This window comes from Rhipicephalus sanguineus, chromosome 10, assembly GCF_013339695.2.
Source record: "Rhipicephalus sanguineus isolate Rsan-2018 chromosome 10, BIME_Rsan_1.4, whole genome shotgun sequence".
NCBI lineage: Eukaryota > Metazoa > Arthropoda > Arachnida > Ixodida > Ixodidae > Rhipicephalus > Rhipicephalus sanguineus.
In genome coordinates, this window is record NC_051185.1 from 87,694,625 (window position 1) to 87,721,762 (window position 27,138).

General features: G+C 48.7%; 1 protein-coding gene across 1 annotated transcript in view; it reads left to right on the forward strand.

The window, feature by feature from the left end:
- Positions 1-27,138, forward strand: part of LOC119372213 (cytochrome P450 3A24-like) — a 52,265-nt gene that overhangs the window by 19,326 nt on the left and 5,801 nt on the right. Inside the window, exons 7-12 of the mRNA XM_037642690.2 lie at positions 1,744-1,889; positions 2,722-2,837; positions 6,089-6,230; positions 7,781-7,941; positions 9,928-10,019; positions 25,266-25,409. Of these exons, the coding sequence (XP_037498618.1) occupies positions 1,744-1,889; positions 2,722-2,837; positions 6,089-6,230; positions 7,781-7,941; positions 9,928-10,019; positions 25,266-25,409 (801 nt within the window). The remainder of the gene's footprint in view (positions 1-1,743; positions 1,890-2,721; positions 2,838-6,088; positions 6,231-7,780; positions 7,942-9,927; positions 10,020-25,265; positions 25,410-27,138) is intronic.

Sequence of the window (27,138 nt, forward strand, 5' to 3'; positions counted from 1 at the left end):
AAATGCCATGGGATCTTTCTCTTTAGTCTGCTACAGAAAGCAAAAAAGAACGAACTCTAGTGCATTTATATCTCGATGCATGTTTCATTTATCAGAACAATAATGTAGTTAAAAGTTCACTTTACATCGTACATACGATGCTAGGCCGGAGCCTAGCATCGTATGTACAGAATTTTTGTACTCGTTAACGAAACTGGTTTTTCTGAAGAAACACTTGGATGTTATCGTTTCTCGTTATGTGACTCCTGGCAGCCACATTATTGTTTGTGACCTATATGCTTTGATTAGTGCGTTCGTGACCGATAATACCGAAATTAAATCATAACTGATCTAACGTATTGTATAATTAATGCTAGCATCGTTAATTGTGACCAATTCTGGCGTCATTTCAGAACGGCGGCCTAACATCATCAAAATTAAGCGCCTCATCGTGGTGGAGCGCCATTAGCTCACGTGCGCTGAAGCATTCCTGTCGTTGAGAAGAGACTTTTTGAATATGCGTGCGTGCGGAAAAAGCGTTAAACAGTGTGCGGTAATGTGGTACTAGTTAAGGTGCATTAGTGTGTGACGGAATAGTCACACACTCTTTTTTGTCTCAAATCAATTTTATTGCGATAGCAATTATATGGACAGTCTCGGCTGATTTTCGCCATCCCCGTCTCCGCTGTCATGCACCATATATATATATATATATATATATATATATATATATATATATATATATGAAAGACACAAAGAAAAATAAATCTGAAAAACTTTCCAACGCGCGGGATCGAACGGGCGACATCTCGCTTCCCAGCGCGCGGCGTTAGAGGGTTAGGCCATTAACAGTAGCGTCTTTCCGCCTGCTAACGGCGAGCTATTTATGTACACCACTTACTTCAGCATATTCTCTTAGTCACCACATAGATGGCGCGACGTGCGCGCGTGCCGCGCTTTAAAGATCGTCGCCGCGCTCCCGAGCGGGGAGTTATGTCTTGTGCTTTTCCCGCGATGTGCGCGCTGAAATCACAGAGCGTACGAAGGTCACTTCGTCGGCTGCAGCGTCCGCGTTTGCGAAAGGAGCGCGCTGTTCAAACAGAAACAAGTAACAACTGTGACAGTTAGTTCGCGCTCGTCCTGTGTGTACATGTTCGTTCGTTTCGTGCGTGCTGCTTTATGTTTCAGCAGTGCGCTTCAAGTGTCGAGCTGTGACGCATGATAGTTCGCGCTCGTCCTGTGCGTTTTTTTCGTGCGTCCTTTGGGCTCGAGCGACGCGCTGGCAATTTCGAGCTGCTTTCTGTTCTTCGCGTTACATTCGAATTTGTTGCTATCGCATTCATTGCTTCGCCGTTGCGGCGAAACCGTGACTTTTTTTTCCCTTAAATCCCGCGGCTTACTTTCAGCGTGATCGCGAGAGAGAGCGCGGGAACATGGCGGCATCCCATGGCAGCCGCCGTAGCTATGCAGCTCACGATGCTCGAATTACCCAATGGCCATTGACTCTTTGTGTTTATGGCGCGGTCACTCGGGTTTATGGCATCATTAGTCGAGAGAAGAGCGGGTAATATGTAGATAACATTGAGCAATTATTGTCCCCACATAAGCACCTAGCGTGTTTTGCAATAGAATCAGTGACGCGCGCTAGTTATGGCAAATTTATGGCTCTCTCGCAAAATATCGCCCACGATCTTTTTGATGACACATTTATGTGCAACGAAATTTATTTAATGTTTTCCTTAATAGGGTATTTTCTTGTGCCAGGTTCTTCGGGAAGTACTCCCTTGACGTCATTGCAAGGTGCGCGTTCGGCACGAGAATCGACTCCCACACGGATGCGACCAACGAGTTTGTGACGCAGGCCGCTAAAGTCCTCTCCCCAGGATTATCCTTGAAGTCTCTTATTAAAGGTATGCCTTGGTTCCCTCTACGGGCTTGAAAACCTCTTTCGCGAAATTCTTCTTGAAATGTGATATCAAAAGACAAATAACGCCAACGATGATGTTCCCTGTTGCTCTGAATACATATGGACTGTCCCGGAAAGATAGCTCAAGTTCTGACTGCAATGTTCAACCTAAACCAAAATTCAACAATGAGCTGAATTGAATTGTATCGAGGCTATCTGCAACTAGATTGCGAGGGTGAGCAGACAATAAAAACTACAATGAACAGCTAGGAGTAAACCTGGTCATCTCGTACTCAAGTCTAAACTGTAATCACCGCTCAAAGTAAGATACCAGACAGAGAGCAACGAAGTCTCGTGTCTCCTGTCTCGTGTATTACTTTGCGCTGCGATCGCCACCTAAAATGAAATACGAACTAGCCCGTACCCAGACCTTGCGTTGTACTCAGGGCCCCTTCGTACGTTAATCGGAAGTTGAGGCATAGCTTAGCCGCAAGTGAACCCCAACCAGAACTAATACTGCACAAAACTGAAGAGAACCAGTATGTCTTTACTTTCAATGCCCTGCTACTGGTGCAGTGCGTGATGCATAAGCGGTTTCAGCCTATGACTGGGAAAGAAACCTTTCCATTATTAAGGAAAGCGCACAGCAGCGCCTTAATATTAATTGGTGTTCAACTTTTACACCTTTATTCTGCTGAAGGGAGACTTTGTTTGAATGTTGTCAAAGGTGGTACAACTAAATAAAGGGTGTATTTCAGCTGTGTCGGTTCATTTTTGGAACTGTTGACAAAAAAAGGAATGACGAAAGGACCGATAACGTCGTTGGTCTTTTCCAGTGCTTTTTCCTGGTCTGATCAAGTTCTTTAGCTCTATAATCGCAGACGATGAAGAGTATGAGTATTTCAGAAATCTTTGCCAGCGCATCATCAAGGAGAGACGTCAGAATGGTCAAGTACGTATAATGTTTTATTAATTGGTTATTCCATTGATGTCGGCACATTTGCAGCACATTGCCTGCATGTTTTAATGTAAAATATTTTGCCGGGAGCACTCAGCGAATCGCTGTGAAGTCATTGATCATTTTTTACTCATTTTTACAGCAAAAGCTATCATGAGATCCCAACAACCACCGAGTTTGATGGCATAGCTGACCGCCGCCGCTGACGGAGTTCATAACAACAGCTATTGCGAACAATGTGAATAAAAAAGAAATTCGGCAGATTCCACGTGCCGTGGGAATCGCTGTTATGCGAAGCATGCGACGGGATTGTGACTCTGGCGTAATTTTTTACACTGAGCGAAACGTTACGAAATGACACTGAAGATATGTGCAATTGGTACACGTACGTACATATGTTGAACAGTCGCACATGTGTTCTATAACCAGTTGCTTACAGTTGCGTAACGATGCCAACAGCAACATGGGTATTAACAATACCAGACGCAGTAAGCTCATATGTAGTGCTCACACTTGACTGTTATGATGGAGAACGCAAGCACGCTTTAGGAACCCGTGTGCATGTGTGCAAGGGGTTTTCGAGAGTTCTCAGGTAGATGGCGGCGAGCGGAATGTATTTGTTATTGTAACCGATGTTGGCAACGCAGACCTCACTGATTCCGCTGTTTGTTTCCGTGTGTTCTGTGAGTGGCGGCCACCAAAGTGGGATGCGGCCTACGTTGAAGTTGCGCATCGCCGTGTCCTTATATGTGCCCGCGCCCCTGCACCTGCAATGAAGCCGCTTGCTGTGGACGACACAGTGGGCTCATCGCTCCTGGTTTCAGAAAGAGCTAACACAAGAGTTTCTGTGAGCAGAGCGTCTTTTTCGAGGTCGTGCACGTAGCCGCGAACCTAAAGTGATTGTTGCGGTTGTGGCATCGAATGGAGGTGGTAGCCTGGTTCAAGACAACCTCTAGAGACCTCTTTGCTAGATGTGTCATGTCGGCGACGGACTGTCTGTCGATAAAGCCGGCCGCATGTCGGAACCTGAAGCCACCTTTTCCGTTGGTGAGGTATAGGCCGTCGTGGCTGGTAGCCCTCGAAAGTGCTACGTAGACCAGCTTCAGTGGTTGGCGCTTATCGTATCCGTAGTCTACCTGGGCGTATGTGGCCCTTTGTGACTTATATATAGTCATGGCGCTTGCTTGCGCAAGGGGAGACTGTGTCCTCTTACACGAGATATTTTCTGGCGTAAATCGTGGTTGTGGTAGTGCGCATTACCACGGGCACCCATTTTAAATCTATTGAGGGTTGTGCGGTAGTGATGTGCATCTTCTTGGCCGGGACGACAATGCCAAGGTCGTGCGACATGACCCGGCTAGCAAACAGGCCTCTAGATATTCAACTAAGGCGGCAACAGGGGCCTCTAGATATAGTCTTGGACCAGGCTACCACCTTCATTGGATGCCACAACTACAACAATCACTTCGAGGTCGTGCACGCGCACGTGCATGACCTCGAAAAAGACTCTCTGCTCACAAAAACTCTTGTGTTAACACTTTCTGAAACATGGAGCGATGAGCCCACTGTGTCGTCCACAGCAAGAGGTTTCATGGCAGGTGCGGAGGCGTGGACATATATAGGTATACGGCGATACGCAATTTCAACGTAGTCCGCATCGCACTTCGCCGGCCGCCAGTCACAGAACACGCGCAGACAAGCAGAGAAATCAGGGAGGTCTGCGTTGCGAACATCAATTACAATAACAAAGACATTCCACTCGCCGCGATCTACCTGAGAACTCTCGAGAACCACTTGTACACATGCACACGGGTTCGTAAAGCGTGCTTGCGTTCTCCATCATAACGGCCATAAGTATAGGCACTACATATCAGCTTACCGCGTCTCGTATTGTTAATACCCATGTTGCTGTTGGCATCGTTACGCAACTGTAAGCAACTGGCTATATAAAATATGTGCGACTGAACATACGTGTGTGCGTGTACCGTTTGCACATACCCTTAAAGTCATTTCGTAACGTTTCGCTCATTGAATAAAATACGCCACAGTCGCCTTCCAGCCGCATGCTTCACATAAGATTGATTCCCACGGTACGTTCGATCTGTCGATTTTTTTTAAAGACGATAGTCTTTCTTGGGGAACTTAAACGCAGAAATTTTGGTCTGTCTTTCTGTCTGTCTGTCTTTCTGTTTGTCGGCACGTCCCTCGATTCAGCCACTCGGCCAAAGTTGAACCACTTGCCCAAGGGCCAGCCGTCTTGAACTGGTACGGCTGTTCATACTTGTGAACGTTGTCGATCAAAAAGTAAATATCTGAGGTGCAAATATCTGCATATCTGAGGTGCAACATCACTAGGTAAGTATTAGGTGGCGTGTTCCTTTAATAGAAAATGCATACATACGTAATTTTAAGGAGCCTAGTTTCTTAAGCTGCGCTGAAAATGCATAAGAATGGAAGCTTGAGCGAGTTGGTATGCGTTCATCTTTGTTGAAACAGCGCTCACTAGACGACGACGAAGTAAAAGAAGGCACAGGACAGGCGCTGTCCTGTCGTGTGCCTTCTTTTACTTCGTCGTCGTCTAGTGAGCGCTGTTTCAACAAAGCTGAAAATGCGACTGCGCTGAAATTTGCCTTCCTCCGTGCCCTTCGCACGAGCTCATTGTTGTGTTTCGGTTTCGGTTCTGTATTGCACTGTACGAATGCCATGGGTTGGTGTTGAAAAACTTTAGTTTTGAGAAGGCCAAGAAGGTGAAAAAAAATATTTAAAAAATGAAAAAGCAGCGTTGTGGGCGGCCTTCAGGCTGCCGGTTGTGGGCGCCGCTCTGGCGTTCCTGTTTTACCCAGGCGACGTGTAAATAAAAGAGTGTGTGGAGAGTACTCGTTGAGTGCGGACGTTTCTCTGCTTCAGCGCTTCGCGCCAAACCGCGTTTGCGGGCTGGCTGGCGACCCCGCCGGTCGCGTTGGTCACCGCCGGTCTTCGCCTGCTGCTGCGCCGGGACTACCAGCATGCAACACAGCACTCATGTTTCCCGACGTATTGCCAGATGCCGTCCATATCTCACACAGCGCCTCTTCTATCGTCTTTACACGACATTTGCAGCGAAGCACGCAGATACGCGGCCAATTTTTTTGGTTTGAAATGCCTCGATAAGTTCACGAGTTCTGTGATTGCGTATGTTTAAAACATTCTTTACGACACACTGCAGATAACACTTCGTGTAACAATATTATCTTGTTTCTTTTCAGCGCCAAGAAGATTTCTTGCAACTAATGATGGATGCTCAGGATGGTAGTCTGGCCTCCAGCGATGATGGCTCATTGGAGCTTGAGCACAAGCTGTTCCACGCTGGTTCGGAAACTAATGTGACGGCGCCAACCAATAGAAAACGTGCGTGTTTATCATTTGTACTCACGCGCGTTAATGACGTTTTGAGATGTACCTTTCAAAAAATAACACTTCTTGTTTGACCAGCGCATCTATACGCCAATACAATGATGTCAATTCATGACTGGCTGCCCTAAATAGCTTTAACTTCAGATTAGGTGAAACGTCTGAATGGGTGCGTCTGACTGCTGTACTACTATTGGTTACTAGAATGAGGTTATCGAAAGGACTCAATTTTTCGTCGCCATATCAAACCGCAAAAAAATATTCTTGTTCTTAGAATTTTTTAGAAACAAATATTTTTGGCATGTCACTGTCTACACTGCTTCCAAAAGGGTCGAGGTATTGCGCATGACACACTGGTCTCCCAAGAAAATGCTATTCTTGTAATTCATACTCGTGATTGCGTGAAGGTACTTATGTCCACGTACTCATGGTCTTCTTGCACAGCGGCGAGTTTCATAAAGACAACTTGTCAGAAAAAATGATGTCATTTCGAATAGCAGCGAAGTGCTTCGTTAACTGAAGGGCACCTAATTGAGCTACGACGATGCTAGTATTTATTTATTTATTTAAGATAATTTCAAGCCCCGAAGGCCCTACCAGAAAGGAGGTGCGAAAACAATAAATACACGTGCACTTAAAAGGGAGTGTAAGTTACAAGGCACCTTGTACGGCAAGTTTGAAATTTTGTTTGTCCACTATTCTGGCGAGGTAGGCGGGGAAGATGGTTTCAAGCGGTGCTTGTTCTAGGAATATATCTTGGGTTTTACCCGCCAAAATCACGATATGACTATGAGGCACGCCGTAGTGGAGGGCTCAGGAAATTTTGACCATCTGGCGTTATTTAATCTGCACTGATATCGCACTGTACACGGGCCTCTCGCACTTCGCCTATATAGTTGTTGAATTTCAAATCCACGTTTTCTTGGCCAACTAATACGAACGTGCTTAAAGCCGCACTTTCTAGACGGTGCAACTACTCTGTACAGTGTGTGCCGGCGTATTCGAGACAGCTCTCTCACTTTATTCATAATTTCCATTCGTGTTATTCTGTCGTTGCAGAAAGCAATGAATTGATTGCGGAGTACCAGTTTTCTGCTGGATTTTCATTTGCGCATATTGCGTAAGATGGACACAGAAATGTAGATTTTTAAAATCACGTACAAACGTCATTTTCGAAATCATTATGCATAAAAGTACACTAAGCAGACGTAGAGTTATCAGCAAATCACTGTAAAAGAAATTGTGTGGGCAGTCATCGTCTTAAGTTGCAAACTTCTGCAAAGAGAAAGCGAAAATTGCACAGACGATGCGAGGCATTTTGGTTCATTCAATGGTGTCTTATGTTCGAATGAAACGTTGTGACTTTGCAGCGGGAAAACTTGTGCTAACATTGAACATTACGCTTTGCCTTTTGACTCAGGATCTGGCATTCTTTTCATATAACCATGAACAGTTTCTTACACTCCCTAATAGGCTGAGTAGTAGCATTTATACCGCTTTTTTGCGCACATAATTTACTAACATGAGATATGTTTGCTTTTCTGAAGGTTTGAGTGAACTCGAAGCCATGGCGCAGTGTGTGCTTTTCTTCGTGGTCGGACAGGAGACTACTTCGACAACGATAGCTGTCACCGCCTATTTCCTTGCACTTAATCCAGACGTCCAGGAAAAACTTCGAAAAGAAGTGGACGATTGCTTCGCGACCAACGTAAGTGCATTTCCGACTGTGCACCTTGAATTTTGCGTACCTGTGACACATTAACCCTTTCGGCCCTGGCGGTGTCAATTGACACCATCACACAACATTTCCCCTAGCACCTCGGAAATGAAACCAAAACTGCCCATTCTTGGGGGAATACTTCTTCAATGATCCCCACTGCTATTGACACCAAAATGGTGACATGCTTGTGGAGCTCGGAGCCGCAAAGGAGAGGAAGCTTGACCGAAGTCATGGGTGACGCCGAGGCGGGTCAGCTGAGGCGGCTAAGCGCAATGTTCAGGTCGACGTACCGAAGCTGTTTCAATGAGTATCACACTGAAAAATGAGACGTGGTTCATATTTGGTGTACTCTAGTGAATAGCAGGAAAAAAGATGCCATTTTTCTCATTTCACAGTCGCTGAGCCCTGATGACCTAATTTGATGTCATATCTGCAAATCCATTAATACTTGCACCACTGGCTCAATTTTTCGTTTGTGGCCTTCTGAGGTCATAACTATTAGGAAAACAAGCACAAAAATGGTCCCCAACCAAAATAAAAAATCCAGGGCTGAAAGGGTTAATTTTAAAAGCTGGGCTGTTTAAGCTCGATCTTAGTCCGGTTGTGTTCGCAAAACTCCTTCGAGCGATGGCGTCACCATGCGTCCCATACCAGAGCGTTGGAGGATGCAACGGAGGAGGAGAAAAGAGAAGTGTAGAGAATAAGGGGAACAAATAAATAAAGCAAAATAAATGTATTGACTATGCGGGATTCGAACCCGGGTACCCACGATCCAAAGGCGAGCGTCGTAACGACTCGGCTTTTAGACACGCTAGCAGAACCCGCGTTTATGAAAACCATATTATTGTGTTGCTGTGGGCGAGAGAAAGAGGAGGATACAGAGAAATGAGAAAGAAGCAGAGAGAAATAAAGAAAATAAAATTATTTGCCAAGGAGTGATTCGAACCCGGGTGCTCACGGTCCGAAAACGAGCGTCGTATCTACTGGATATCCAGGCACGCTAGGAGAACAAGCGTTCATAGAAACCATATGGTTGCGTTGCTATAGGCCGCAAAACGAAAAAAGCGTAGAAAGAAAGAAAGAAAGAAAGAAAGAAAGAAAGAAAGAAAGAAAGAAAGAAAGAAAGAAAGAAAGAAAGGAAGAGGGAAAGAAAGAAAGAAAGATCGAAAAACAGAGAAGAGAAACAGACAGAAATAAAATAAAAGAAAGAGAAATCAATAGACAGAGAAAGAGATAGAAAAAATAGAAAGAAAGACAAACAAAGAGAGAGAAATAAAAAAAGAGAGAGCCAACTTGGCTTTCCTAGACTCAGCATGGCTTTCCCAGGTTTAACTGCCCCTCTCTGTGCTCATGTGGCTATATCTAGGCTTAACTGACCATCTCTAGGCAAGGATTGGCCGCTGTTCCTTCATGCTTGGTACCACCAGTGTGAAGCTGTTCAATTTTTGATGCTTCTTTCAGGAATTCCACCTGACAAACTCCTAATTTTCATGCCCTTAACTGAAAGGAACTGGAAGCGTTGATTCGAAGACTTTAATGGCCATTGTAATGATTACTGTGCTAAAATCACGCAATTTCCTGATCCTAATGATGCCTCGGTTAGACTCGTACTATTTCCTTTATTGGCGTGGCAATAGTGTATTTCATTCTGTCTTTAGAAGTAAACCAGCATGCCAGAGCATACATGATGTCTTGGGAATTCTCAGGGCGTTCTGAACGTCACCAACAAATACATCAGCGTATTCAATATAGTCCTAAGTTTTACATTTCTTGCTCATTCTAGTCCAAATATATTTCTCTCTTTGTGTGACTTGAATGAGATAACAATACAAATGTGGCAGCGATAAAAACATGACCTGAACTTGAAGCCCGCGTTGCCTGAGGTTGTTTCACATCACGCCTCATACGGCACGCACGATAGTTGTCTACTTCAACAACTTGCTGCTGAAACGGCTCCGTACTGATCTTGCGCAGGGCCCAGAACCGAGCTTGGACGTCATATCTCAATTGAAGTACCTCAACTGCGTGGTATCCGAAGCGCTACGCTTATTTCCAGCTACAGCAAGGTGAGCTTGCGAGGCTATTTATAAGAGTGTGCTCAATGAATTGCCCAGCTGAGCGCTGGCTGATTGTGTATATACCTTGAGAACTGCTGAACCAGTACCAATAGTAATCGCGCGCTCCAGTTTATCGGCGTACGGTGAAATTGACTGTTCACTTAGCGGATTCTCAGCAACGTATGGTATGAAGCAAATGAAGGCCTGACTATAGATATTTTACTTTTTTCGAGGCTTAACTGGAGCTCTCACACGGCGAAATAACTTTCAGACGTGAGCGCAATGGATCTCTAGAATAAAGTAGCACAACGTTTCTATTTGCCGACTAACAGCTACCCTGCAATGAATTAGCGCTGTGTTGTAAATTATATGTCGTCTACAAATTTTAACTTAGCAGAAAAAGGAAATAATAGCGACAACACATAATGCCTAAATGCAGCATGTATGGGGTGTGAGTGTTTAGGCACGAACAATGACTTTTGATTAAACATGCTTTATTGTCGTTGTTTTGCTAACGCTCAGTCGCTGTGTGCCTATCTTTAACATTGTAATTTCCTTTTTCTAACGTGACAGCGTTAAAGAGCTCACTTCGCAGAAACTCCGGTGTCCGCGTCAGTGTACCGGTCGTTTTACTGGTCGGTGTCATTGGATTTGAGCGAAAAAATTACACCATCTCTCGCTAAAGGGGACCATGAGGCAATGCGAAGCCGGAGCACTTGCACGATCGCCTTCCGTGGGCGTTCGTTGGGCATGCTACCGACCTCGCGTCGCGGAACGCGAAGAGGAACGCTACGCGCGTCGTGTCTTCCCTCTAGCCTGCCAGTGGGGAACGCGGTCGACAAGCGCGCGAGAGGAGGCCAGCGTAGGAGAGGAGAGAGAGGGGTAGGGGACGCGCATGCGCTGGCGCTCATCGCGGCGTTGCGCAGGAGAGAACTTCGGCATGTCGAGCCCGCATCACACTTCATCAGACCATTACACATCATCGGAAGCATCAACGGAGTCAAGCGGAGTGAACCGAAGCAAGCGCTGAACTGAACGCGCGCAGCGCTCTACCCGGTTTATATTCACACTTTAAGGAGAGGAGACTAGAGGAGGAGAGTAGCGCATGCGCCGTTAGAGCAGAAGCGAGAACGCAGGAGAAGCGCAAGCAGGTGGTACGAGAGAAGTGGAGAGAGTAACGGCAGCTCTTGGAGAGAGGGAAGGAGGAGAGTTGCGCATGCGCAGCGTGAGTGCGGACGCCGACGACGCCGCGGGACATGCCGCCGCTATAAAAATCATCTTCTTGTCCGTGACCGAAAAATCGAGAACGATTCAAATAAAATAAATGGAAAATAAAAATGTTCGGTTCAAGTGAGAATTGAACCGACGCCATCTGCGTGGCAGACAGGTGCTCTACTACAGAGTTATGATACTGCTTGAGACTACCTCGGTAAACAACACTATATGAATGTCATGTAGTTGAAGGAGTTTCCTTAACGCATGCAATATTGCGTGACAGAAGCGTAGAATCGCGCCAGGCCTCAAAACATGTGGATTGCGCAATGAATCGCTGTTTTAAATGCCCACCCGTTACAAATCGCTGAGACATACTTAATCATCATTATCAGCGAAAGCATCAACAATGTGAGCAGCTGCGTAGGTTCGCGTGTTGCCTTACGTACGCGTATACTGGGCCGTTCGCTGATACGCGAAAGAAAGACTTATGACGTAGTGGGCATTTAACAACTCTATTTGCAGTAGGCATTCTAGGAGACTTTGAAACGGTCAATGTTACGCGCACAGCCATTCGTTTCCTTACGGCAAGGTTGAGGCATGCACCGAGAACCGAAAGCAGGCTAGCAATTGAGAAGGTGATGATGTGCACGGGGCCCGATTACGCTATCGCGTTCTACTCCTGAAGGCGAAGCTCAAGCGTCCTTGGTGTTGTTTATATATTGATTTTTTTGATCAGGGAAATAACTTTTGGTGGCCTTCGCTCGGCTGAAAAAGGATGTTTTTTTTTCGAGGGGCTCGTTTTGTAGTTAAACGCAACCAAATGAACAGAAATGCCCAACGAAGTAGAAAAGGAGAGGGGCCTTCGTCGGAGCACCGTTGGTAGAGCATCGGACACTTATTCGAAGGGTTTGGGTTCGGATAACACCAACGGATGGAGTGTTTCAGATTGTATTTAATTATTTCAGTTTACGTCATGGTTACTACACTACAGTTGAAGACCAAATGTTGGCTCCTATGGTTTCCTTGGCCTAATGATCTGATGGACTACTTTAGTTGTATCGGCGCTTAAGGAGTCGTACTGGCGCTAGGGGGTTAGCGTTTTGGCATGTCAACTGCGTGTGGAGCTTACAGTTTCGGTAAACTACCGAGGAGCCTTTATTTGAACATACGGACTGTGCGAACGCACACACTCCACTAGGACCTAGTTGTTGACAGTCCTCCACCTCCATTGTATGGCAGTGGAGCGAGCTTAGGCCAGCGCAAGGGAGCACACATCTGAAGGTGCGCTTACATATGACGTGCTCAGCGCGCGGGCGAGGGCTGGTTTCATCAAGTCACGCTACGCTGCTCCGGCCGCGCCCACCGAAATACCATGCCCTCTATAACTCGTAGCACAGCCTACTGGAACTCCAGACCTGCACGGGTGCCTCCACTCTAGTGCGCATGTTCTTGCTAACTCATTCTGCCGCCAGGGACGGAATGTATGATCGCCAAGGCGCTATTCAGTGCCTGTTCGCCTGCATCACTGTCAGCGCTCGTGGTGATGTTTCAGCCAGCGCAGAGCGTTCATATAGTGTAATTATTATGCATTTATGCAGATAATCCCGAAAATAAAGATATGAGAAGTGATTTAGAAACTCTTCACATTTAAATGGGCGCCTAAGGACACGGCATCATGTGGGCCGTCTTGCACCACGCAAGTCTACGGCTTTACACTTTAGCCAACCACACACTGTACAACAAATACTTAGCCGCGCTGAACCGCTTGCTTAAGCCTCCGTCTACGTGTGGAAAAACAGTCAAATATATGCCGGCAGTTTGACACAGAATACGAGCGTTCCCACTCGAGCGCCGTGCAAATGGCCACACAGTAGCAGACGAACAGGTTATAGGAGCGCCACCGATCGACTGAACGAGAATTGGGGCACGCGTTGCCGTAGAAGCTCGGCTATCTGTGCAAGTCAGGAGTACAGGGTGTCGTGGTTCGACGCACGGTCCGATGCGTGCGTCGACGACTGCTCTTTTCGAAGAATGCGCAGCACGCAGACAGGATGGTTCCAGACCAACGCGCCGCTTTAAATAGCGAAACGCCGTCCGTGTCTCTTCTCGCGGAATTCGTCGTGGATCTGCGTAGCCGGTGCGAAGAACGCGCAAATAGGGCAAGAGCGAGAGTCGCAACAATGGGCTTGTTGGTTGATCAATAAATGCAACTGGTTGCAGCGCCCACTTGAGATAAACACTGAGGAAGATATAAAGACGAACCACGCGCAGCGCTGGTCAGCAGGGAAACAAATGCGCCGAGATGCAAGAGCCATCGCGACGCCCATAGCGCTGGAGTGTGCTGGCTGTCGCCTGTTACGTTCGCTTCACCAATACATCGGAATGAAATTTCGCTGTCCTTAATGTTCCAAATAACGGATTTCTCAAGCACCCTTCGTGCTTGGTGAAAAAATACACTCGGCAGAAAGCAAACGCTGCTGTAAAGAGTTCACCCAAATCTTGCAGTCATGCTCGGCAAGAAGAGTTTATAAGCGGAGGGCAAGGTTGCCATTTCTTCAAGTGCCATTTCTTCATACAGACGCCCATCCTCACTCTCTCCAGCTCTACCGGTGGCTGCTATATTGCGTCATACAGCAGATTGCTCCTATTGGTCGAAATCTCAGAAAAGGCAAAAGTGGCGTTTGGATGAAATGACCCTCTTGCAACAGGGTGCCGCCACGAGCCGGTGCAGCGTTCTTTAGTATGTGGAGCACACATAATAAAACGACTCGACACGTCTTTCTAGCGCCGAAGCCTAAAACCAACTAACTTTTTCTTTATTTTTCGGCGCGCCAGCCTTGCTGCCGCGCCGCACGAGGTCACGTCCGACCTCTTCTTTCTTCACTGTGCGATCCCGTCGATGTCGGTGGCGCTACATAGCTCCTTCCCCTAGAGAGCAGCATGGTCTGCGAACGAAATCAGCACTGCCAGGAAACTCTCCGGATTGAAGTAGTGTCCGCAGCGACGGGAACGGAGACATGTGGAACTGGATTGAGCCAGGCGACTGTGGGAGTCGTCTCACAGTAGGCTGGCTTCAGGCGCTCCAGTGCGATGGTGTCATGTTTGCCATTACCGTTTACGACATATGTCGACTCGCGTTTCTCTAGTACCGGAAAGGGCCCGAGGTAGTGTGGGTGGAGAGCAGGCCGAATAGGTCCAAAGCGCAGGAAAACATGGGTTGCATTAGTCAGGTCGGATGTAATGTACGGGGTGCGGTCTGGAGGAGGACGTGTCGGACAGGGTTTAAGATCCCGGAAGAGGTCCCTAAGAAGGTGTACGTATTCGTGAGTAGACAGAGCTGCCGAGGGTGGTTCTGAGGAGAAGAAGTCCTGGGCAGACGGAGCGCAGTACCGTAGACGAGCTCCGCGCTCGAGCACCCGAAGTCCGATTTCAAGGCGCACCGGATACCCAGAAGTACCAGTGGCAGACGTTGAACCCATTGCGATGGCGTGCCATGGGCAATCAGTGCTGCCTTGAGCTGTCGATGGTAGCGCTCCACGAGGCCATTGGTCTGGGGGTGGTAGGCAGCCGTGCGAAGACGATGCGTGCCAAGCAAGCGTAGGAGTTCGTGAAAGAGGGCAGACTCGAATTGCTGTCCTCTGTCAGTCACGATCTTGGTAGGGCATCCGAAGCGGGCAACCCGTGTTGTGAAGATGCGACGGTTGCATCAGAGCTGTCTGGAAGCGGGGTCGCTTCTGGCCATCGAGTAAATCTGTCGACAGCTGTCAGCAGGTAGCGAAATCTGTCACACGGTGGTAGTGGTCCGACGATGTCGATGTGAACAATATCGAAACGATGGTCAGGCTGGAGAAACTGGCGAGTTGAGGGAACAGGGCACCTGTGGACTTTGGCACGTTGGCAGGGTGTACATGCACGTACCCAGTCGCGTACGTCTGCGTTCATCCGGGGCCATACGTAGCGCGATGAAACAAGGCGTTGCGAGGCACGAACGCCGGGGTGAGCGAGCTGGTGCAGCGTGTCGAAAAGCTGCTTGCGTAACGTCCTAGAGACAAATGGTCTGGGTGTGCCTGTAGAAGTGTCACAGACGAGGTTGGCGCCATCAAGCAGGATATCGTCCAATCGCAGTGCTGTTTGAGATGAGCGCAGTTGTATGAGCTCGGGATCATTAGCTTGGTGTGCTGCGAGCGTCTGCACATCGAGTGACGCAGGATTTGCAGGTGCTGTCACGGCGTCCACCCTGCTGAGAGTGTCAGCAGGTATGTTCTGGTCGCCGCTGCCGTGTCGGATGTCGGTGGAGAATTCCGATATAAACAAGAGATGGCGGATTTCTCGTGGCGTGTGCGTCGACGACTCTCTGCAAAGCGCATATGTCAACGGTTTTTGGTCCGTGAAAATTGTAAATGGTCGATCTTCGACGATATGGCGAAAGTGTTGGATGGCGAGGTGAATTCCAAGTAACTCTCGACCGAAGGTGCTGTAACGAGCTCGCGCTGGGCTGAGTTTCTTGGAGAAAAAGGCTAAAGGTTGCCATGAGTTGTCAACACGCTGCTGGAGAACCGCTCCCACGGCTGTGCTAGACGCGTCACTCATGAGGGCTAGAGATGGCGTGGGGTTGGGGTGGGCAAGAAAGGCAGCGTTGGCGAGTGCGCCCTTGATCTTGCTAAAGGCGTCTTCAGCAGTGGAGTCCCAAGGGAGTAAGGACGTCTTGTTCTTGCTGGTAAGCAGACGGTCCAAAGGCGCCACTATATCGGCACAGTTCTTGATAAAGCGGCGGTAAAAGTTAACCATGCCGAGGAATTGCCGCAGCTTCGTGATCGTTGTGGGCCTAGGGAAGCTCTGGACTGCTTCGATTTTTGATGAAAGTGGGCAGATGCCACTGGTGTCCAGGTGATGTCCCAGAAAGACTAAGCTAGTGACACCAAACTCGCTTTTCGAGGCGTTGATGACGATGCCGTGGTCAGATAGTCGTTGTAGCACACAACGAAGGTGTTGTAAATGCTCTTCCGCAGATTGGCTGGCCACCAACAAGTCGTCGACGTAGGCGAAAACAAAGGGTAGACCACGCGTGACTGTGTCAATGAAACGTTGGAAGGACTGAGCGGCATTCCTGAGACCGAATGGCATTCGCAAAAACTCGAAGAGTCCGAATGGTGTTGTAATAGCCGTCTTGGGCATGTCTGATTCAGCCATGGGAATTTGGTGGTAGGCGCGGACAAGGTCAATCTTCAAAAAGATGTTGGCGCCGTGCAGAGCGGCAGTGAATCTTGTATCTTGGGTAACGGGTACCGATCCGGAATTGTCTTAGTGCTCAGAGATCGGTAGTCTCCGCATGGCCTCCAGTCACCCGATTTCTTGGGCACCATGTGGAGTGGAGCTGCCCAGTTACTTGCGGACGGGCGAATAATTCCCAATTCCAGGATATGTTCAAATTCTGCACGTGCAACCTTGATCTTTTCCGGAGTAAGTCGACGTGGCCGGAAGAAAGCAGGAGGTCCGACAGTAACGATGTGATGGCGTACGTCGTGGCAAACTGGTTTTTTCCAATTAGGCGGTGCGGTGATGTCATGGAATTCTCGTAGCAAATCCGCGAAGGGTTCATTGGAAACCGTAGCACAAGAGAGGGCTAAATCTGTGGTTCCCGGCGAAGCAATGCCTTTCACAGAGAGGTAAGTTGTCGCGTCTAGGAGAGGTTGTCGCTTGACGTCGACAATGAGGCCATGGTCGGTGAGGAAATCAGCACCGATAATGGCAGAAGGAACGTCGGCGACCATGAACAGCCAGCGGAACGGTCTTCGTAGTCGCAGGTTGAATGTGGGCGACCGTTGTCGAAATACTGGAATCCGCGTTCCATTCACAGCTTGCAAGTACAGCATTGGAGTAGCGGTGCGATCCATTCGTGTAGCTGGTAGAATGCTGACCTGTGAGCCTGTATCAATTAGGAAGCGTTGCCCAGTGACCTTGTCGTACACATAGAAGAGGCGACATGGGGTAGGCCCGTGACCGCTTGTCGCCGCTAGCGGTCGGCGGGGCGGTTTTCCGACCAGGTGCAAGGGAGGAGGCAGCGACGCGCGCGAGCGCCAAAACGGCGGTGGTACCAGCAGATGTCACTGTGATTCACTGTTGCGCTGGCTCTCGATGGATGGGAAGCGTCGATAAGATGGAGAACGGCGACGTCGACGTGAAGGAGGAGAAGCGCTCCTACGAGTAGTGGCAACCAGAAGCTTCTCCAGTCTGTCGCATATCTCAGCTACGGGAAATGATGGTGATTCTGGCTCGGACCGCTTTGTCAGTGAAGGGCTGACGGCGTGCGATGCTGAAGCCGGAATCGCAGCTGCAACCACTGGAAGTGGATTCGCAACTTCCATAACCTTGTCAGCCAATGTAGCGAGCTCTGACAAATTCTGGGTTGAAGCAGTTGCCAGCACCATCTGGACTTGGGTGGGCAAGCGCTGAAGGAATAGCTCACGGACGAAGGTGCTGTCCGTAGTGGAAACGCGTGGGCCGAGCAGATTAAGGAATCGACGCAGTAGCTGGCTTGGCCGTTGATTGCCGAGAAGGTCGGAAATCTCGTCGATGACGGCCGCTGGAAGCGCGTCGACCACAAGGAGGTACTTGCGAGTCTGGGACGTAATCCGCGAGAGTTCAAAACGGGCCTCTGCTTGGATGAACCACGCCGAGGGGTTCCGTTCCCAGAACTCTGGCAGTCGGATGGTGTTCGAAATAACCGCAGCGGTTGAAGAGGTCTCGGCGTTGGCCGAGTTGGTCGAGGCTTGCTCACGGTCAATCACGTCCGGGTCACCAATTTGTGGAGCACACATAAGAAAACGACTCGGCACGTCCTTCTAGCGCCGAAGCCTAAAACCAACTAACTTTTTCTTTATTTTTCTGCGCCCCTCGCGCCAGCCTTGCTGCCGCGCCGCACGAGGTCACGTCCGACCTCTTCTTTCTTCACTGTGCAATCCCGTCGATGTCGGTGGCGCTACAAGTATGCTAATGTTACGCGGTAGCAGCACTACCACGAACCGGAATCACGCGGGGACGGGAGCGATCCCGTTTCATGACACGTGCTCAACGTCATGACGCGCGCTGACGCAGCTAATTTCCCTCCACGAAATCACTTCCTGTGTAGCTTCCAAGGCGCACGTCATGAAGAAAGGAGGAAGCGCTTAAAGCGTGCTACGAATCTCTGTAGCTGCGCTCGTTCTTGACCGATTCGACAAATTTCCGCGACAATAGATTCGGGAGGCAATAAACTCTGATAATGACGCCACTCGATTATTTGTTGGAAAAAAACATGAATGATCCCTCTGTTATAGGTATCGGTATAACACGAAAGTGAAACGTGTCTTCACAGACGTGGTTGAGCGTTTGTTGCGCATTCTTTCGCCCCAAGGGCGATGCCCTGCTCAAGCAGAAAGGATTCACGGAACGAACATACATAGGATGAGAGCGAACTGACACATTTGTAACTTATTTCTGTGTGAGCACCGCGCTCCTTACGCAAAAGCGGCCGCTAGAGTGGGCCAAGCAACCTTCGTGCTCTCAACGCGAGACGTACAAACCACCGCAATCACGACATAAGCGCACGCACAAGCAACCACGCCCTATAGAGGCGGTCGCTCGTCGCAGCGGCGACGACATGTCAAGAGCGCTCTTCTACGCTCTTCGAGCCCGTCGCGCCATCTGGCTAGTGATAACGAAAACACACCGTAACACAGATCTCTGAGTCGAGCCACCCGCAAATGGTGTATATAAATAGCTAGCCGTTAGCATTGCGAAGAACATTGCCGTCGCATTGCGCGTTAGCATTGCCGTCCGTGGCCGAATCGGTTCTAGCTGCGCGCTGCGGAGCGAGCGGTTGTGAGTTCGATTCCCGGTGACGAAACTTTTTCTTCTGGTTTTTTTCTTTGCCCACTGTTAGTCTATATTTTACAACGTTATATCCGTGACGGAAATACGTCAGTGGAGCCGTGGTGGACCCTGGCATAAAACATTTTCGTGTTAAAAGTGATTGAGGACCTCTTTAAGTGTCTCTAAGGGCGTTAGCCCGCAGCGTTCGGTAAAGTTTTGGTTCACTTTTAGTTGGTTTGGGTTAACGTTTGTTTGTCAACTTGTGTAGCTTCAGTATATAGACACAGTACACTAGGACCGAATTATTCACAACCGCTGCCTTGCTTTTGCGCGCAGCAAGCTCACACACGTCCCTCCATGAAACACCCAGAGCAGCAAGTGATGACGTGTACTAACGCGACCATAGATAGATCAGCAGAGGGCGCGGAAGAGTAGACGGGTGGCACGGAGAGAGCGCCGCCACGTGGTGGAACAAGGTGCGCCGCGATGTGAGCATGGCAACGTTGCTTGTTGGGCGAGTTGGAACGAGTCAGTCATAACGTAGTTCAGCGCAAAAAAACAGGCAACAGACGAGTGAGAGGACAAGGACACAGCGCATTCTTCCAACTAAAGTTAATTGGATTGGGACGCATGTATATATACACACAGGGAAAGCAAGAAAAGAAAAAAGAAAAAAGAAGAAACCAGGAAGTAATAACCGAAAGGTGAAGAGAAGAAAAGTGCCGATAAGTCACACACGTGTGCCAACACCGCCCCCCTTCCCATGTCTTGCCAAAAAACAAAAGCTCTTTGTCAGAAAGATGCAAGGAAGGCATGCTTATGCATGCGTCCCCAGATTTCCCTCACCCCAAGGGTGAGGGAAATCATCGAGGCTGAGGAAATTAAACGGTCTGGGGACGCATGCGTAAGCATGCCTTCCTTGCATCTTTCTGACAAAGAGCTTTTGTTTTTGGCAAGACATGGGAAGGGGGCGGTGTTGGCCCACGTGTGTGACTTATCGGCACTTTTCTTCTCTTCACCTTTCGGTTTTACTTCCTGGTTTTTTCTTTTTTCTTTTTTCTTTTCTTGCTTTCCCTGTGTGTATATATACATGCGTCCCAATCCAATAAACTTTAGTTGGAAGAATGCGCTGTGTCCTTGTCCTCTCACTCGTCTGTTGCCTGTTTTTTGCGCTGAACTACGTTATGAGTGAGCATGGCGCTAAGTTAGGATGCCTCGATATGCTCCTCTGGAACAGGGTGGAGACACTGCTTTTGTGGACGCCATATTGGTTCTAACGTTCGCGTTCGGTGGCAATGCCTGGCATGCAAAGATGGAACGCTTTCACCGAAATGCGCGGTAATTTGGCGCAGTTTATCTCGTCTGGCGATTTGGCTTGCACACATAATGTTGGTAACACATAGATTAGGCACTAATTATTACGTACGAAGCCTTTGATGGCAAAATAAAGGCATTTAGAGCGTATCTATCGGTCTATCTATCTCACTGGCTGTGTAGGTCCTCGTGCTCTCGCGGCCAATTGATTATGTTAACGAGTACCAAAATTGACAGGGTATGATACCAGCGTAAGATGAAAAAAAAATGGCTTGTCATGACACCAAAAAGATGTCATGCATCAAAATGGTCATTTGTTGGGCTAGTTGGTTTGATATCTTGCATAGGGGAGCGCGGATTTGGTTAGAAACAGACAGCACTTGAGCATCCTTTCTGTCGTGTTGTATCTCTTTTTAACCAAATCCGCGCTCCCCTATGCAAGATGACATGCATGTCATGTACGCCATGACATATATGTCCTGGTCATGGAGCTGTAATGGCGGTTCCATTAACTTGTTGAGTACCAAAATTTACATGGCATCGTAAGAGATTATGAAGACATAAATCGCTGATCATAACAGGAAAACCTTGTCATGCATGTCATGTAGGCCATGACATACATCACCCGGTCATGGAGCTCTAACAGCCACTTTATTAATTTGGTGTCTACCAAAATTGACATGACACGATAAGAAGGCATAACTACCATAACTGACTGGTCATAACACGAAAATCATGTCATGCATGTCATATGCACCATGACGCACATGACCAAGTCATGGGGCTTCGATGGCGGATTTTTTAACTTCTTCACTACCAATATTGACATGGCGCGGTAAGAGAGTATGACTCGCATGACTGATTTCAACTTACTGATAAGACACTTGCTCAAGATTAGCTTAATTCGGATTAGCTTAATCTGGTTTAATCCGGATGGGCCTAAAGGGGCCACGCTCCGGCGTCCGACAGGCTAGACAATCTAAACTCACTCCAAATTCACTTGCTCGTGATTAGCTTAATGTGGATTAGCTTAATCCGGCTTAATCCACATTGCCTTATCGTAGCCATACTCTGTCATCCAACTGGCTAGGCAATCTCAACTAACTCAACATAGATTTCTGTAGGATTAGCTTAATTCGAATTAGCTTAATCCGGCTTAATACGGGCTGGCTTAACGTGGCCATGCTCAGGCATCCAACAGGCGAGACAACCTCACTACAAATTAACTTGCTCGTGATTAGCTTAATGCGGATTAGCTAAACCCGGCTTAATCCAGACTGTTCTGTCGCCGTACTCTATCATCCAACAGACTAGACAAACTGAATTTACTAAAAATGGCTGGTTCGGGTTTACATTAGTCCGGATTACCTTAGTCCGGCTTAGTCTCTATTGGCTTATTGCGGCGATGCTCAGTCATCCAAATGGCTAGTCATTCTGAATTCACTCAACAATGATTTCTTCAGGATTAGCTTAACCCGGATTTATTCAGTCATGCTCAATCCAAAAGAACATAGCCTAGTGGGGTCGAATCAACCTCATGGCTATGCCATCTCAGCTCGGACCAGATTAGCGTGATCCGACATAATCTCCACTAATCTTGCCTGATCCCACTTGATAGGTATCTATCAGTATAGATTGGTATCGACTAGCCTTAAATTGGTTTGTCCAAACTCAATTAATTGGTATCAGTGAGTATCAATCAGTATTAATTTGTATCAATTACTATTGATTGTTTCGACTATGCTTGTTTAGCATGAGCTATGATTAACTTGCCTTGACCAAGCTTATCTAAGCTTATCGGCAAGGTAGCCGAGGCAACTATTCACTCCGCACGGCTTAACGCAAAGCTTAGCATCCTCTTTCTAAAAGCAGCTTCACGCGATGATTATGCGATGCACTTACAGCGAGACAAGCAAGGATTTTTATAACAGCATGCTCACTGCCAGCGATAAAAAATTCACGGCCACATGCTGGACAAGTCAACAACTAACCTCGCATATCTTGGTGCTGTCGGTCGGATGCCAGCGGTGGCGTTTCACTTCTGCTTCCCATTTTTTTCTTCGCTCGCTGTTACGAGGCAAGCGGAACATCCTCTGGCCTTTCGCGTGTGAACTAGTACACAGTGTCACACAGCAGCCTGTCATAGCTGCCAAAGAACGCATCTCAATACGTCAAGAGCAGCGTGTCTACAGCGTCGTTCCCGCGCTGGCCTCTGCGCGCCGCCCGACACTTTTGAAACAATATGGCCGCCAGGCGGCGCGGAGTCTTTCAAATGGTGTCTGCACCCTGCAGCGGAAGCGCGCGCACATCGAGGCATCCAACCAAATCAGAGCTTCTGCATGTTAGAGCGATGCCAACAGATAAATCAGCCATACACATCTCTCTGTCTTGGGTTCCCATCAGAGAAGTGGAGGAGCTTCGAATTCTCGGCCTGTTCATTCACCATAGACTCAGACCGGACTCCACAATTGCGAAACTCCGGATAGTAGGCGAACAGGTAGGGCGCATGATCCACCGCGTTTCCAACAAGCGGGGCGGTCTGCGGGGCAGGGACGCGCTTCGGCTCGCCCATGCCTTCGTGACTAGCCGGATACTCTACGCCGTCCCATACCTTCGCACTAACAAGCACGAAGACGACAGAATAGACGCCATCATCCGCAAGGCGACTAAGCGAGCTCTGGATCTCCCTGTGGCCACCTCCAACGCCAAACTCAGAGCTTTAGGTGTGCTCAACTCCTACCAGGAGTTGCGGGAGGCCCACCTTGTGAATCAATACACGCGGCTCGTGCAGACGGCTCCCGGGCGCCGCCTGCTAAACCGATTACAGATCCAACACGTTTGCCCTGCAGAGGAGGCGGAGCGTATTCCAGAACTGTGGCGCCATATGCTCTCGGTCTCTCCGCTCCCCAGTAACATGGATACGCACACGCATGAAAGCAGACGACAAGCGCGAGCTCGGACGCTTGAAAGACAACACGGCTCTCGACCTGGTATATTTTACGTGGACATAGCAGGGCCTTCGCCCAAGGGATTTTACACGGCCTCTGTAATTCACCAGGAAAAACACGTCAATGGGCTCTCCTTTCGAGCACAAAATTCAGAGCGAGCTGAGGAAGTAGCGATAGCGCTTGCTGCCGCGGATCCCAATTCGAAAGTCATCATCACGGACTCCCGTAAAGCATGTGCTCACTACTTGGCAGGGGAGATATCCCCCTTAGCCGGCCAAATTCTAAAACGGGCTGCCATTGATCCGACCCCGAAACGAATTATATGGGCTCCTGGCCATCAGGGCTTACGAGGTAATGAGGCCGCTGACGCGGCCGCCCGAGCGCTTACCCACCGGGCTCCTCACCCCGGCTCTTATGACTCGGAGGCCAATACACCGCTTCTGCGGTTCAAAGAAATTCTCGCATATTATCGCGACACTCACCGCCTTTTCCCAGCTCCTGCAAAGGGGCTGAGTAAGGCGGATGAGCGAACTCTAAGGCGCCTGCAGTCTCAACTCTGCCCTGCAATATTAATTCACTACGATCCAAACACGGATGGGCGGTGCCCACACTGTGGGGAGACCTGTGATATCTTCCACATGGTGTGGGCATGTATCAAAAATCCCGACCTGCCCCCTTCCCCTACCCCTTCACGAGAGGCATGGGAGACTGCCCTCCTCAACTGCTCCTCACTGGAGTCGCAACGAGCTCTGGTGCGACGGGCGCGAGACGGGGCCTCGTCATGCGGTGTCCCGGACTAGGGACGCCGACCATGTAGCGGGGTGATGCTTTGGCCCCCAAGCTCTCTTTCTTTTTCCTTTATAATAAATGTTTTTTTCATCATCATCATCGAGGCACCCTACGCAAAGTGCTTGTGACACGCCACCTGGAGCTTTCGTCAGCACGCAGCCGGCGCGACGCAGAGAGAGCACCGGGCACGTGCGACGCGAGGCGAGTGACGCGCGACGCGAGCGCCGCTGGGTGTGAAGGAGGCGCGGTGCTTACTGCCGATGGACATCAACCCTTCCCTAGCCTTATACTGAAATGACGCACGGTGTCTATAGCAATGTGCCAAGTGATGACCGAACACTTCGAGGTGTGCCAACAACTCTGATGTCATCCTCCAAACTCAATTGGGAGCCAAGCTTTGGGCTGATGACAGCGTAATTAGGCCGCTAATTCATGTTAGTTGACTCTTATACGCGTTCTATGTAGCCCTACACTTGGGTACTAAGTACCCACCAACCATTAATTACCTGTGTTCATTCTGGGCAAAACAATACCTTCGATTTTGTGACTTCTATGCGCACCTGACAATTCACTTAATTTTATTTAATTATCCTCGCTGTTAATTAGCCCTTTTCTGTAGCAAATTTATGCTTCTATGCCATGTCTAAAATACATAATCACTCAGATTTTCGTTTTTATGTTGTTATATTTTTCTTATAGTTTCTTTAGAATTTGTGGACAAGCCGCACTCGATGGTGAATCTGGGGTGCTCCGCAAGAAACCTAATTTCGCTAGGTGCTAGTCCCATAAAAATGCTTGCTTCAACATAAGTAAACTTAAATGCCGACCACATAACCTACTGACAACAGTATTTAGTACCTTCCGGCTTGAAGTTTAGTATTCAACTTCTTTTTCTGGGTTATTTACATCATCAAAATTTACTCAATAATTGGGTTTTAAAGACACCAGGCCCAATTATATCCACCGAGAACCACTCATATGGCACAAGTTTAACACGCCTTACGATATGTTCATATTACATACTGTGCAGAGACATAAGCTTCACCTACATGTGCGTGGCATGCATTGAAGTAAGGACGTGACATTAAAGGAGAACAAAATCAGCATTACAAAGCACATAGTTGGTATTGTGTTTCAGGCTTCAGCGGTCGGGCGACATCGACTATGTTCTTGGTGACACTGGAATCAAGCTTCCGAAAGGATGCTATCTTTATATACCTGTTTACGCCATGCACCACGACCCGGAGTTGTTCCCGGATCCTGAGAGCTTCAGACCTCAACGGCAAGTACCAGCAAGAAAACTACTTAATCCTCCCGCTCTTTCCTCCAGCTGCTGTTGAACGAAGGTTGATCGCAGTTAAAAATGCATCCGAAGCATATATACAAGAATGGTAACTACATACCTAGCTGACATGTTCACGTAATATGTCAGCTAGGTGCCCTAGATGGGATATTTAATGCGCAGGAAGCACAACCGATCGTCAGGAAAGGCAACGAAATAGATACCACGGCATCGCAACCCTGTTGGCCTGATCAAATGAAGAGGCCTATAACAAAAAATTACACCATCTCCCGCTAAAGGGGACCATGAGGCGATGCGAAGCCGGAGCACTTGCACGATCGCGTTCCGTTGGCGTTCGTTGGGCATGCTACCGACCTCGTGTCGTGGAACGACGCGAAGAGGCACGCTACGCGCGTCGTGTCTTCCATCTAGCCTGGCCGTTAATTCTCACAGGGCGAGCGGGGAACGCGGTCGACAGGCGGGCGAGAGGGGGGCAGCGTAGGAGAGGAGAGAGAAGGGGAGGGGACGCGCATGCGCTCGAGCTCATCGCGGCGTTGTGCAGGAAAGAGTTTCGGCATGTCTAGCCCGCGTTTCAGAGGAAGAGTGGAGAGGGGGAGGGGAGAGGGAAAGTGGAGAGGGAAACTGGAGAGCGAAAGTGGAGAGGGGAAGGGGAGAGGGTGTGTGGAGAGGGGTAAAGGGGAGGGGAATGGTGAGGGGAAGTGGACAGGGTATGCGCATGCGCAGTGAGGGTGGTCACGCCGCACACCACCACCACCACCACCGGATTGAGCTCGACCTTAAGATACTTCGCATCTAATAAAATGGACTCAAAACGTACAAGGCATAGTAAATTGGAGATCATAGGGGAACCCAAATCCTACAGTGGACGCACAGTAGACTGGGGACTGAACATATATGATGGTAGTGGTGACTATGCGGCAGCACATGGGGTTCTTTTACGCTCGCCTAAACCAAAGTACACGGGCATCTAGCATTTCACCTCCATTCAAAAGCGGCCGCCGCGCTCGGGATTCGATCCCGCTACATTTCGGGACATCAATCGAGCACCGTAGCCACTACACCACCGTGCGGGTAGACGGCGCAGCGGCGGGGTTAGCCTGATATACACAACCGGTAATTGCTCCGCCTGATCCTCATATGAGCGGATATCAGGGGTTTCAAAGGGGGCTGACCAGCCCATGTTACGCAGGAAGGCAATAAGTCGGCGTGGATTTCTATTCCCGATTGCCACTGGTCACCTGGTCAAAACGATGTCTCTAAATGTACAGTTTGTATACCATCCTTTTGGTCTCTGTGTCGAACTGAGGGCATAGCTGAACGACATGTTCAATGTCACCGATATGACAATAGAATCAAGGGAGTTGGAAAGTACGTCGTCCAGCCTTAATAGCAAAGCTGGGGTGTCTAGTTCGGGTCGCTTCTAATGCGGTGCAACAGTGCTGCATCATCGCCGCCAGTTCATTGATCACACAGGCTTGTATTGACCTAGAGCGATTATGGATTTCATATGTGACGATAAAGGAGACACACGTCAAAGATAGAATGTTTTTTTCACGTGTCGGCCACGGGACCGGTCCCACGGCGGAAACGGTAAAAACCATTGATTGATTGATTGATCCTAGAGGAATGGCACAACCCACCACGGGGGATCGGCCACGAATCGTGCGGCAGTAGGATGTGTGAGTGGAAAAAAAAAGATAATTCTGAA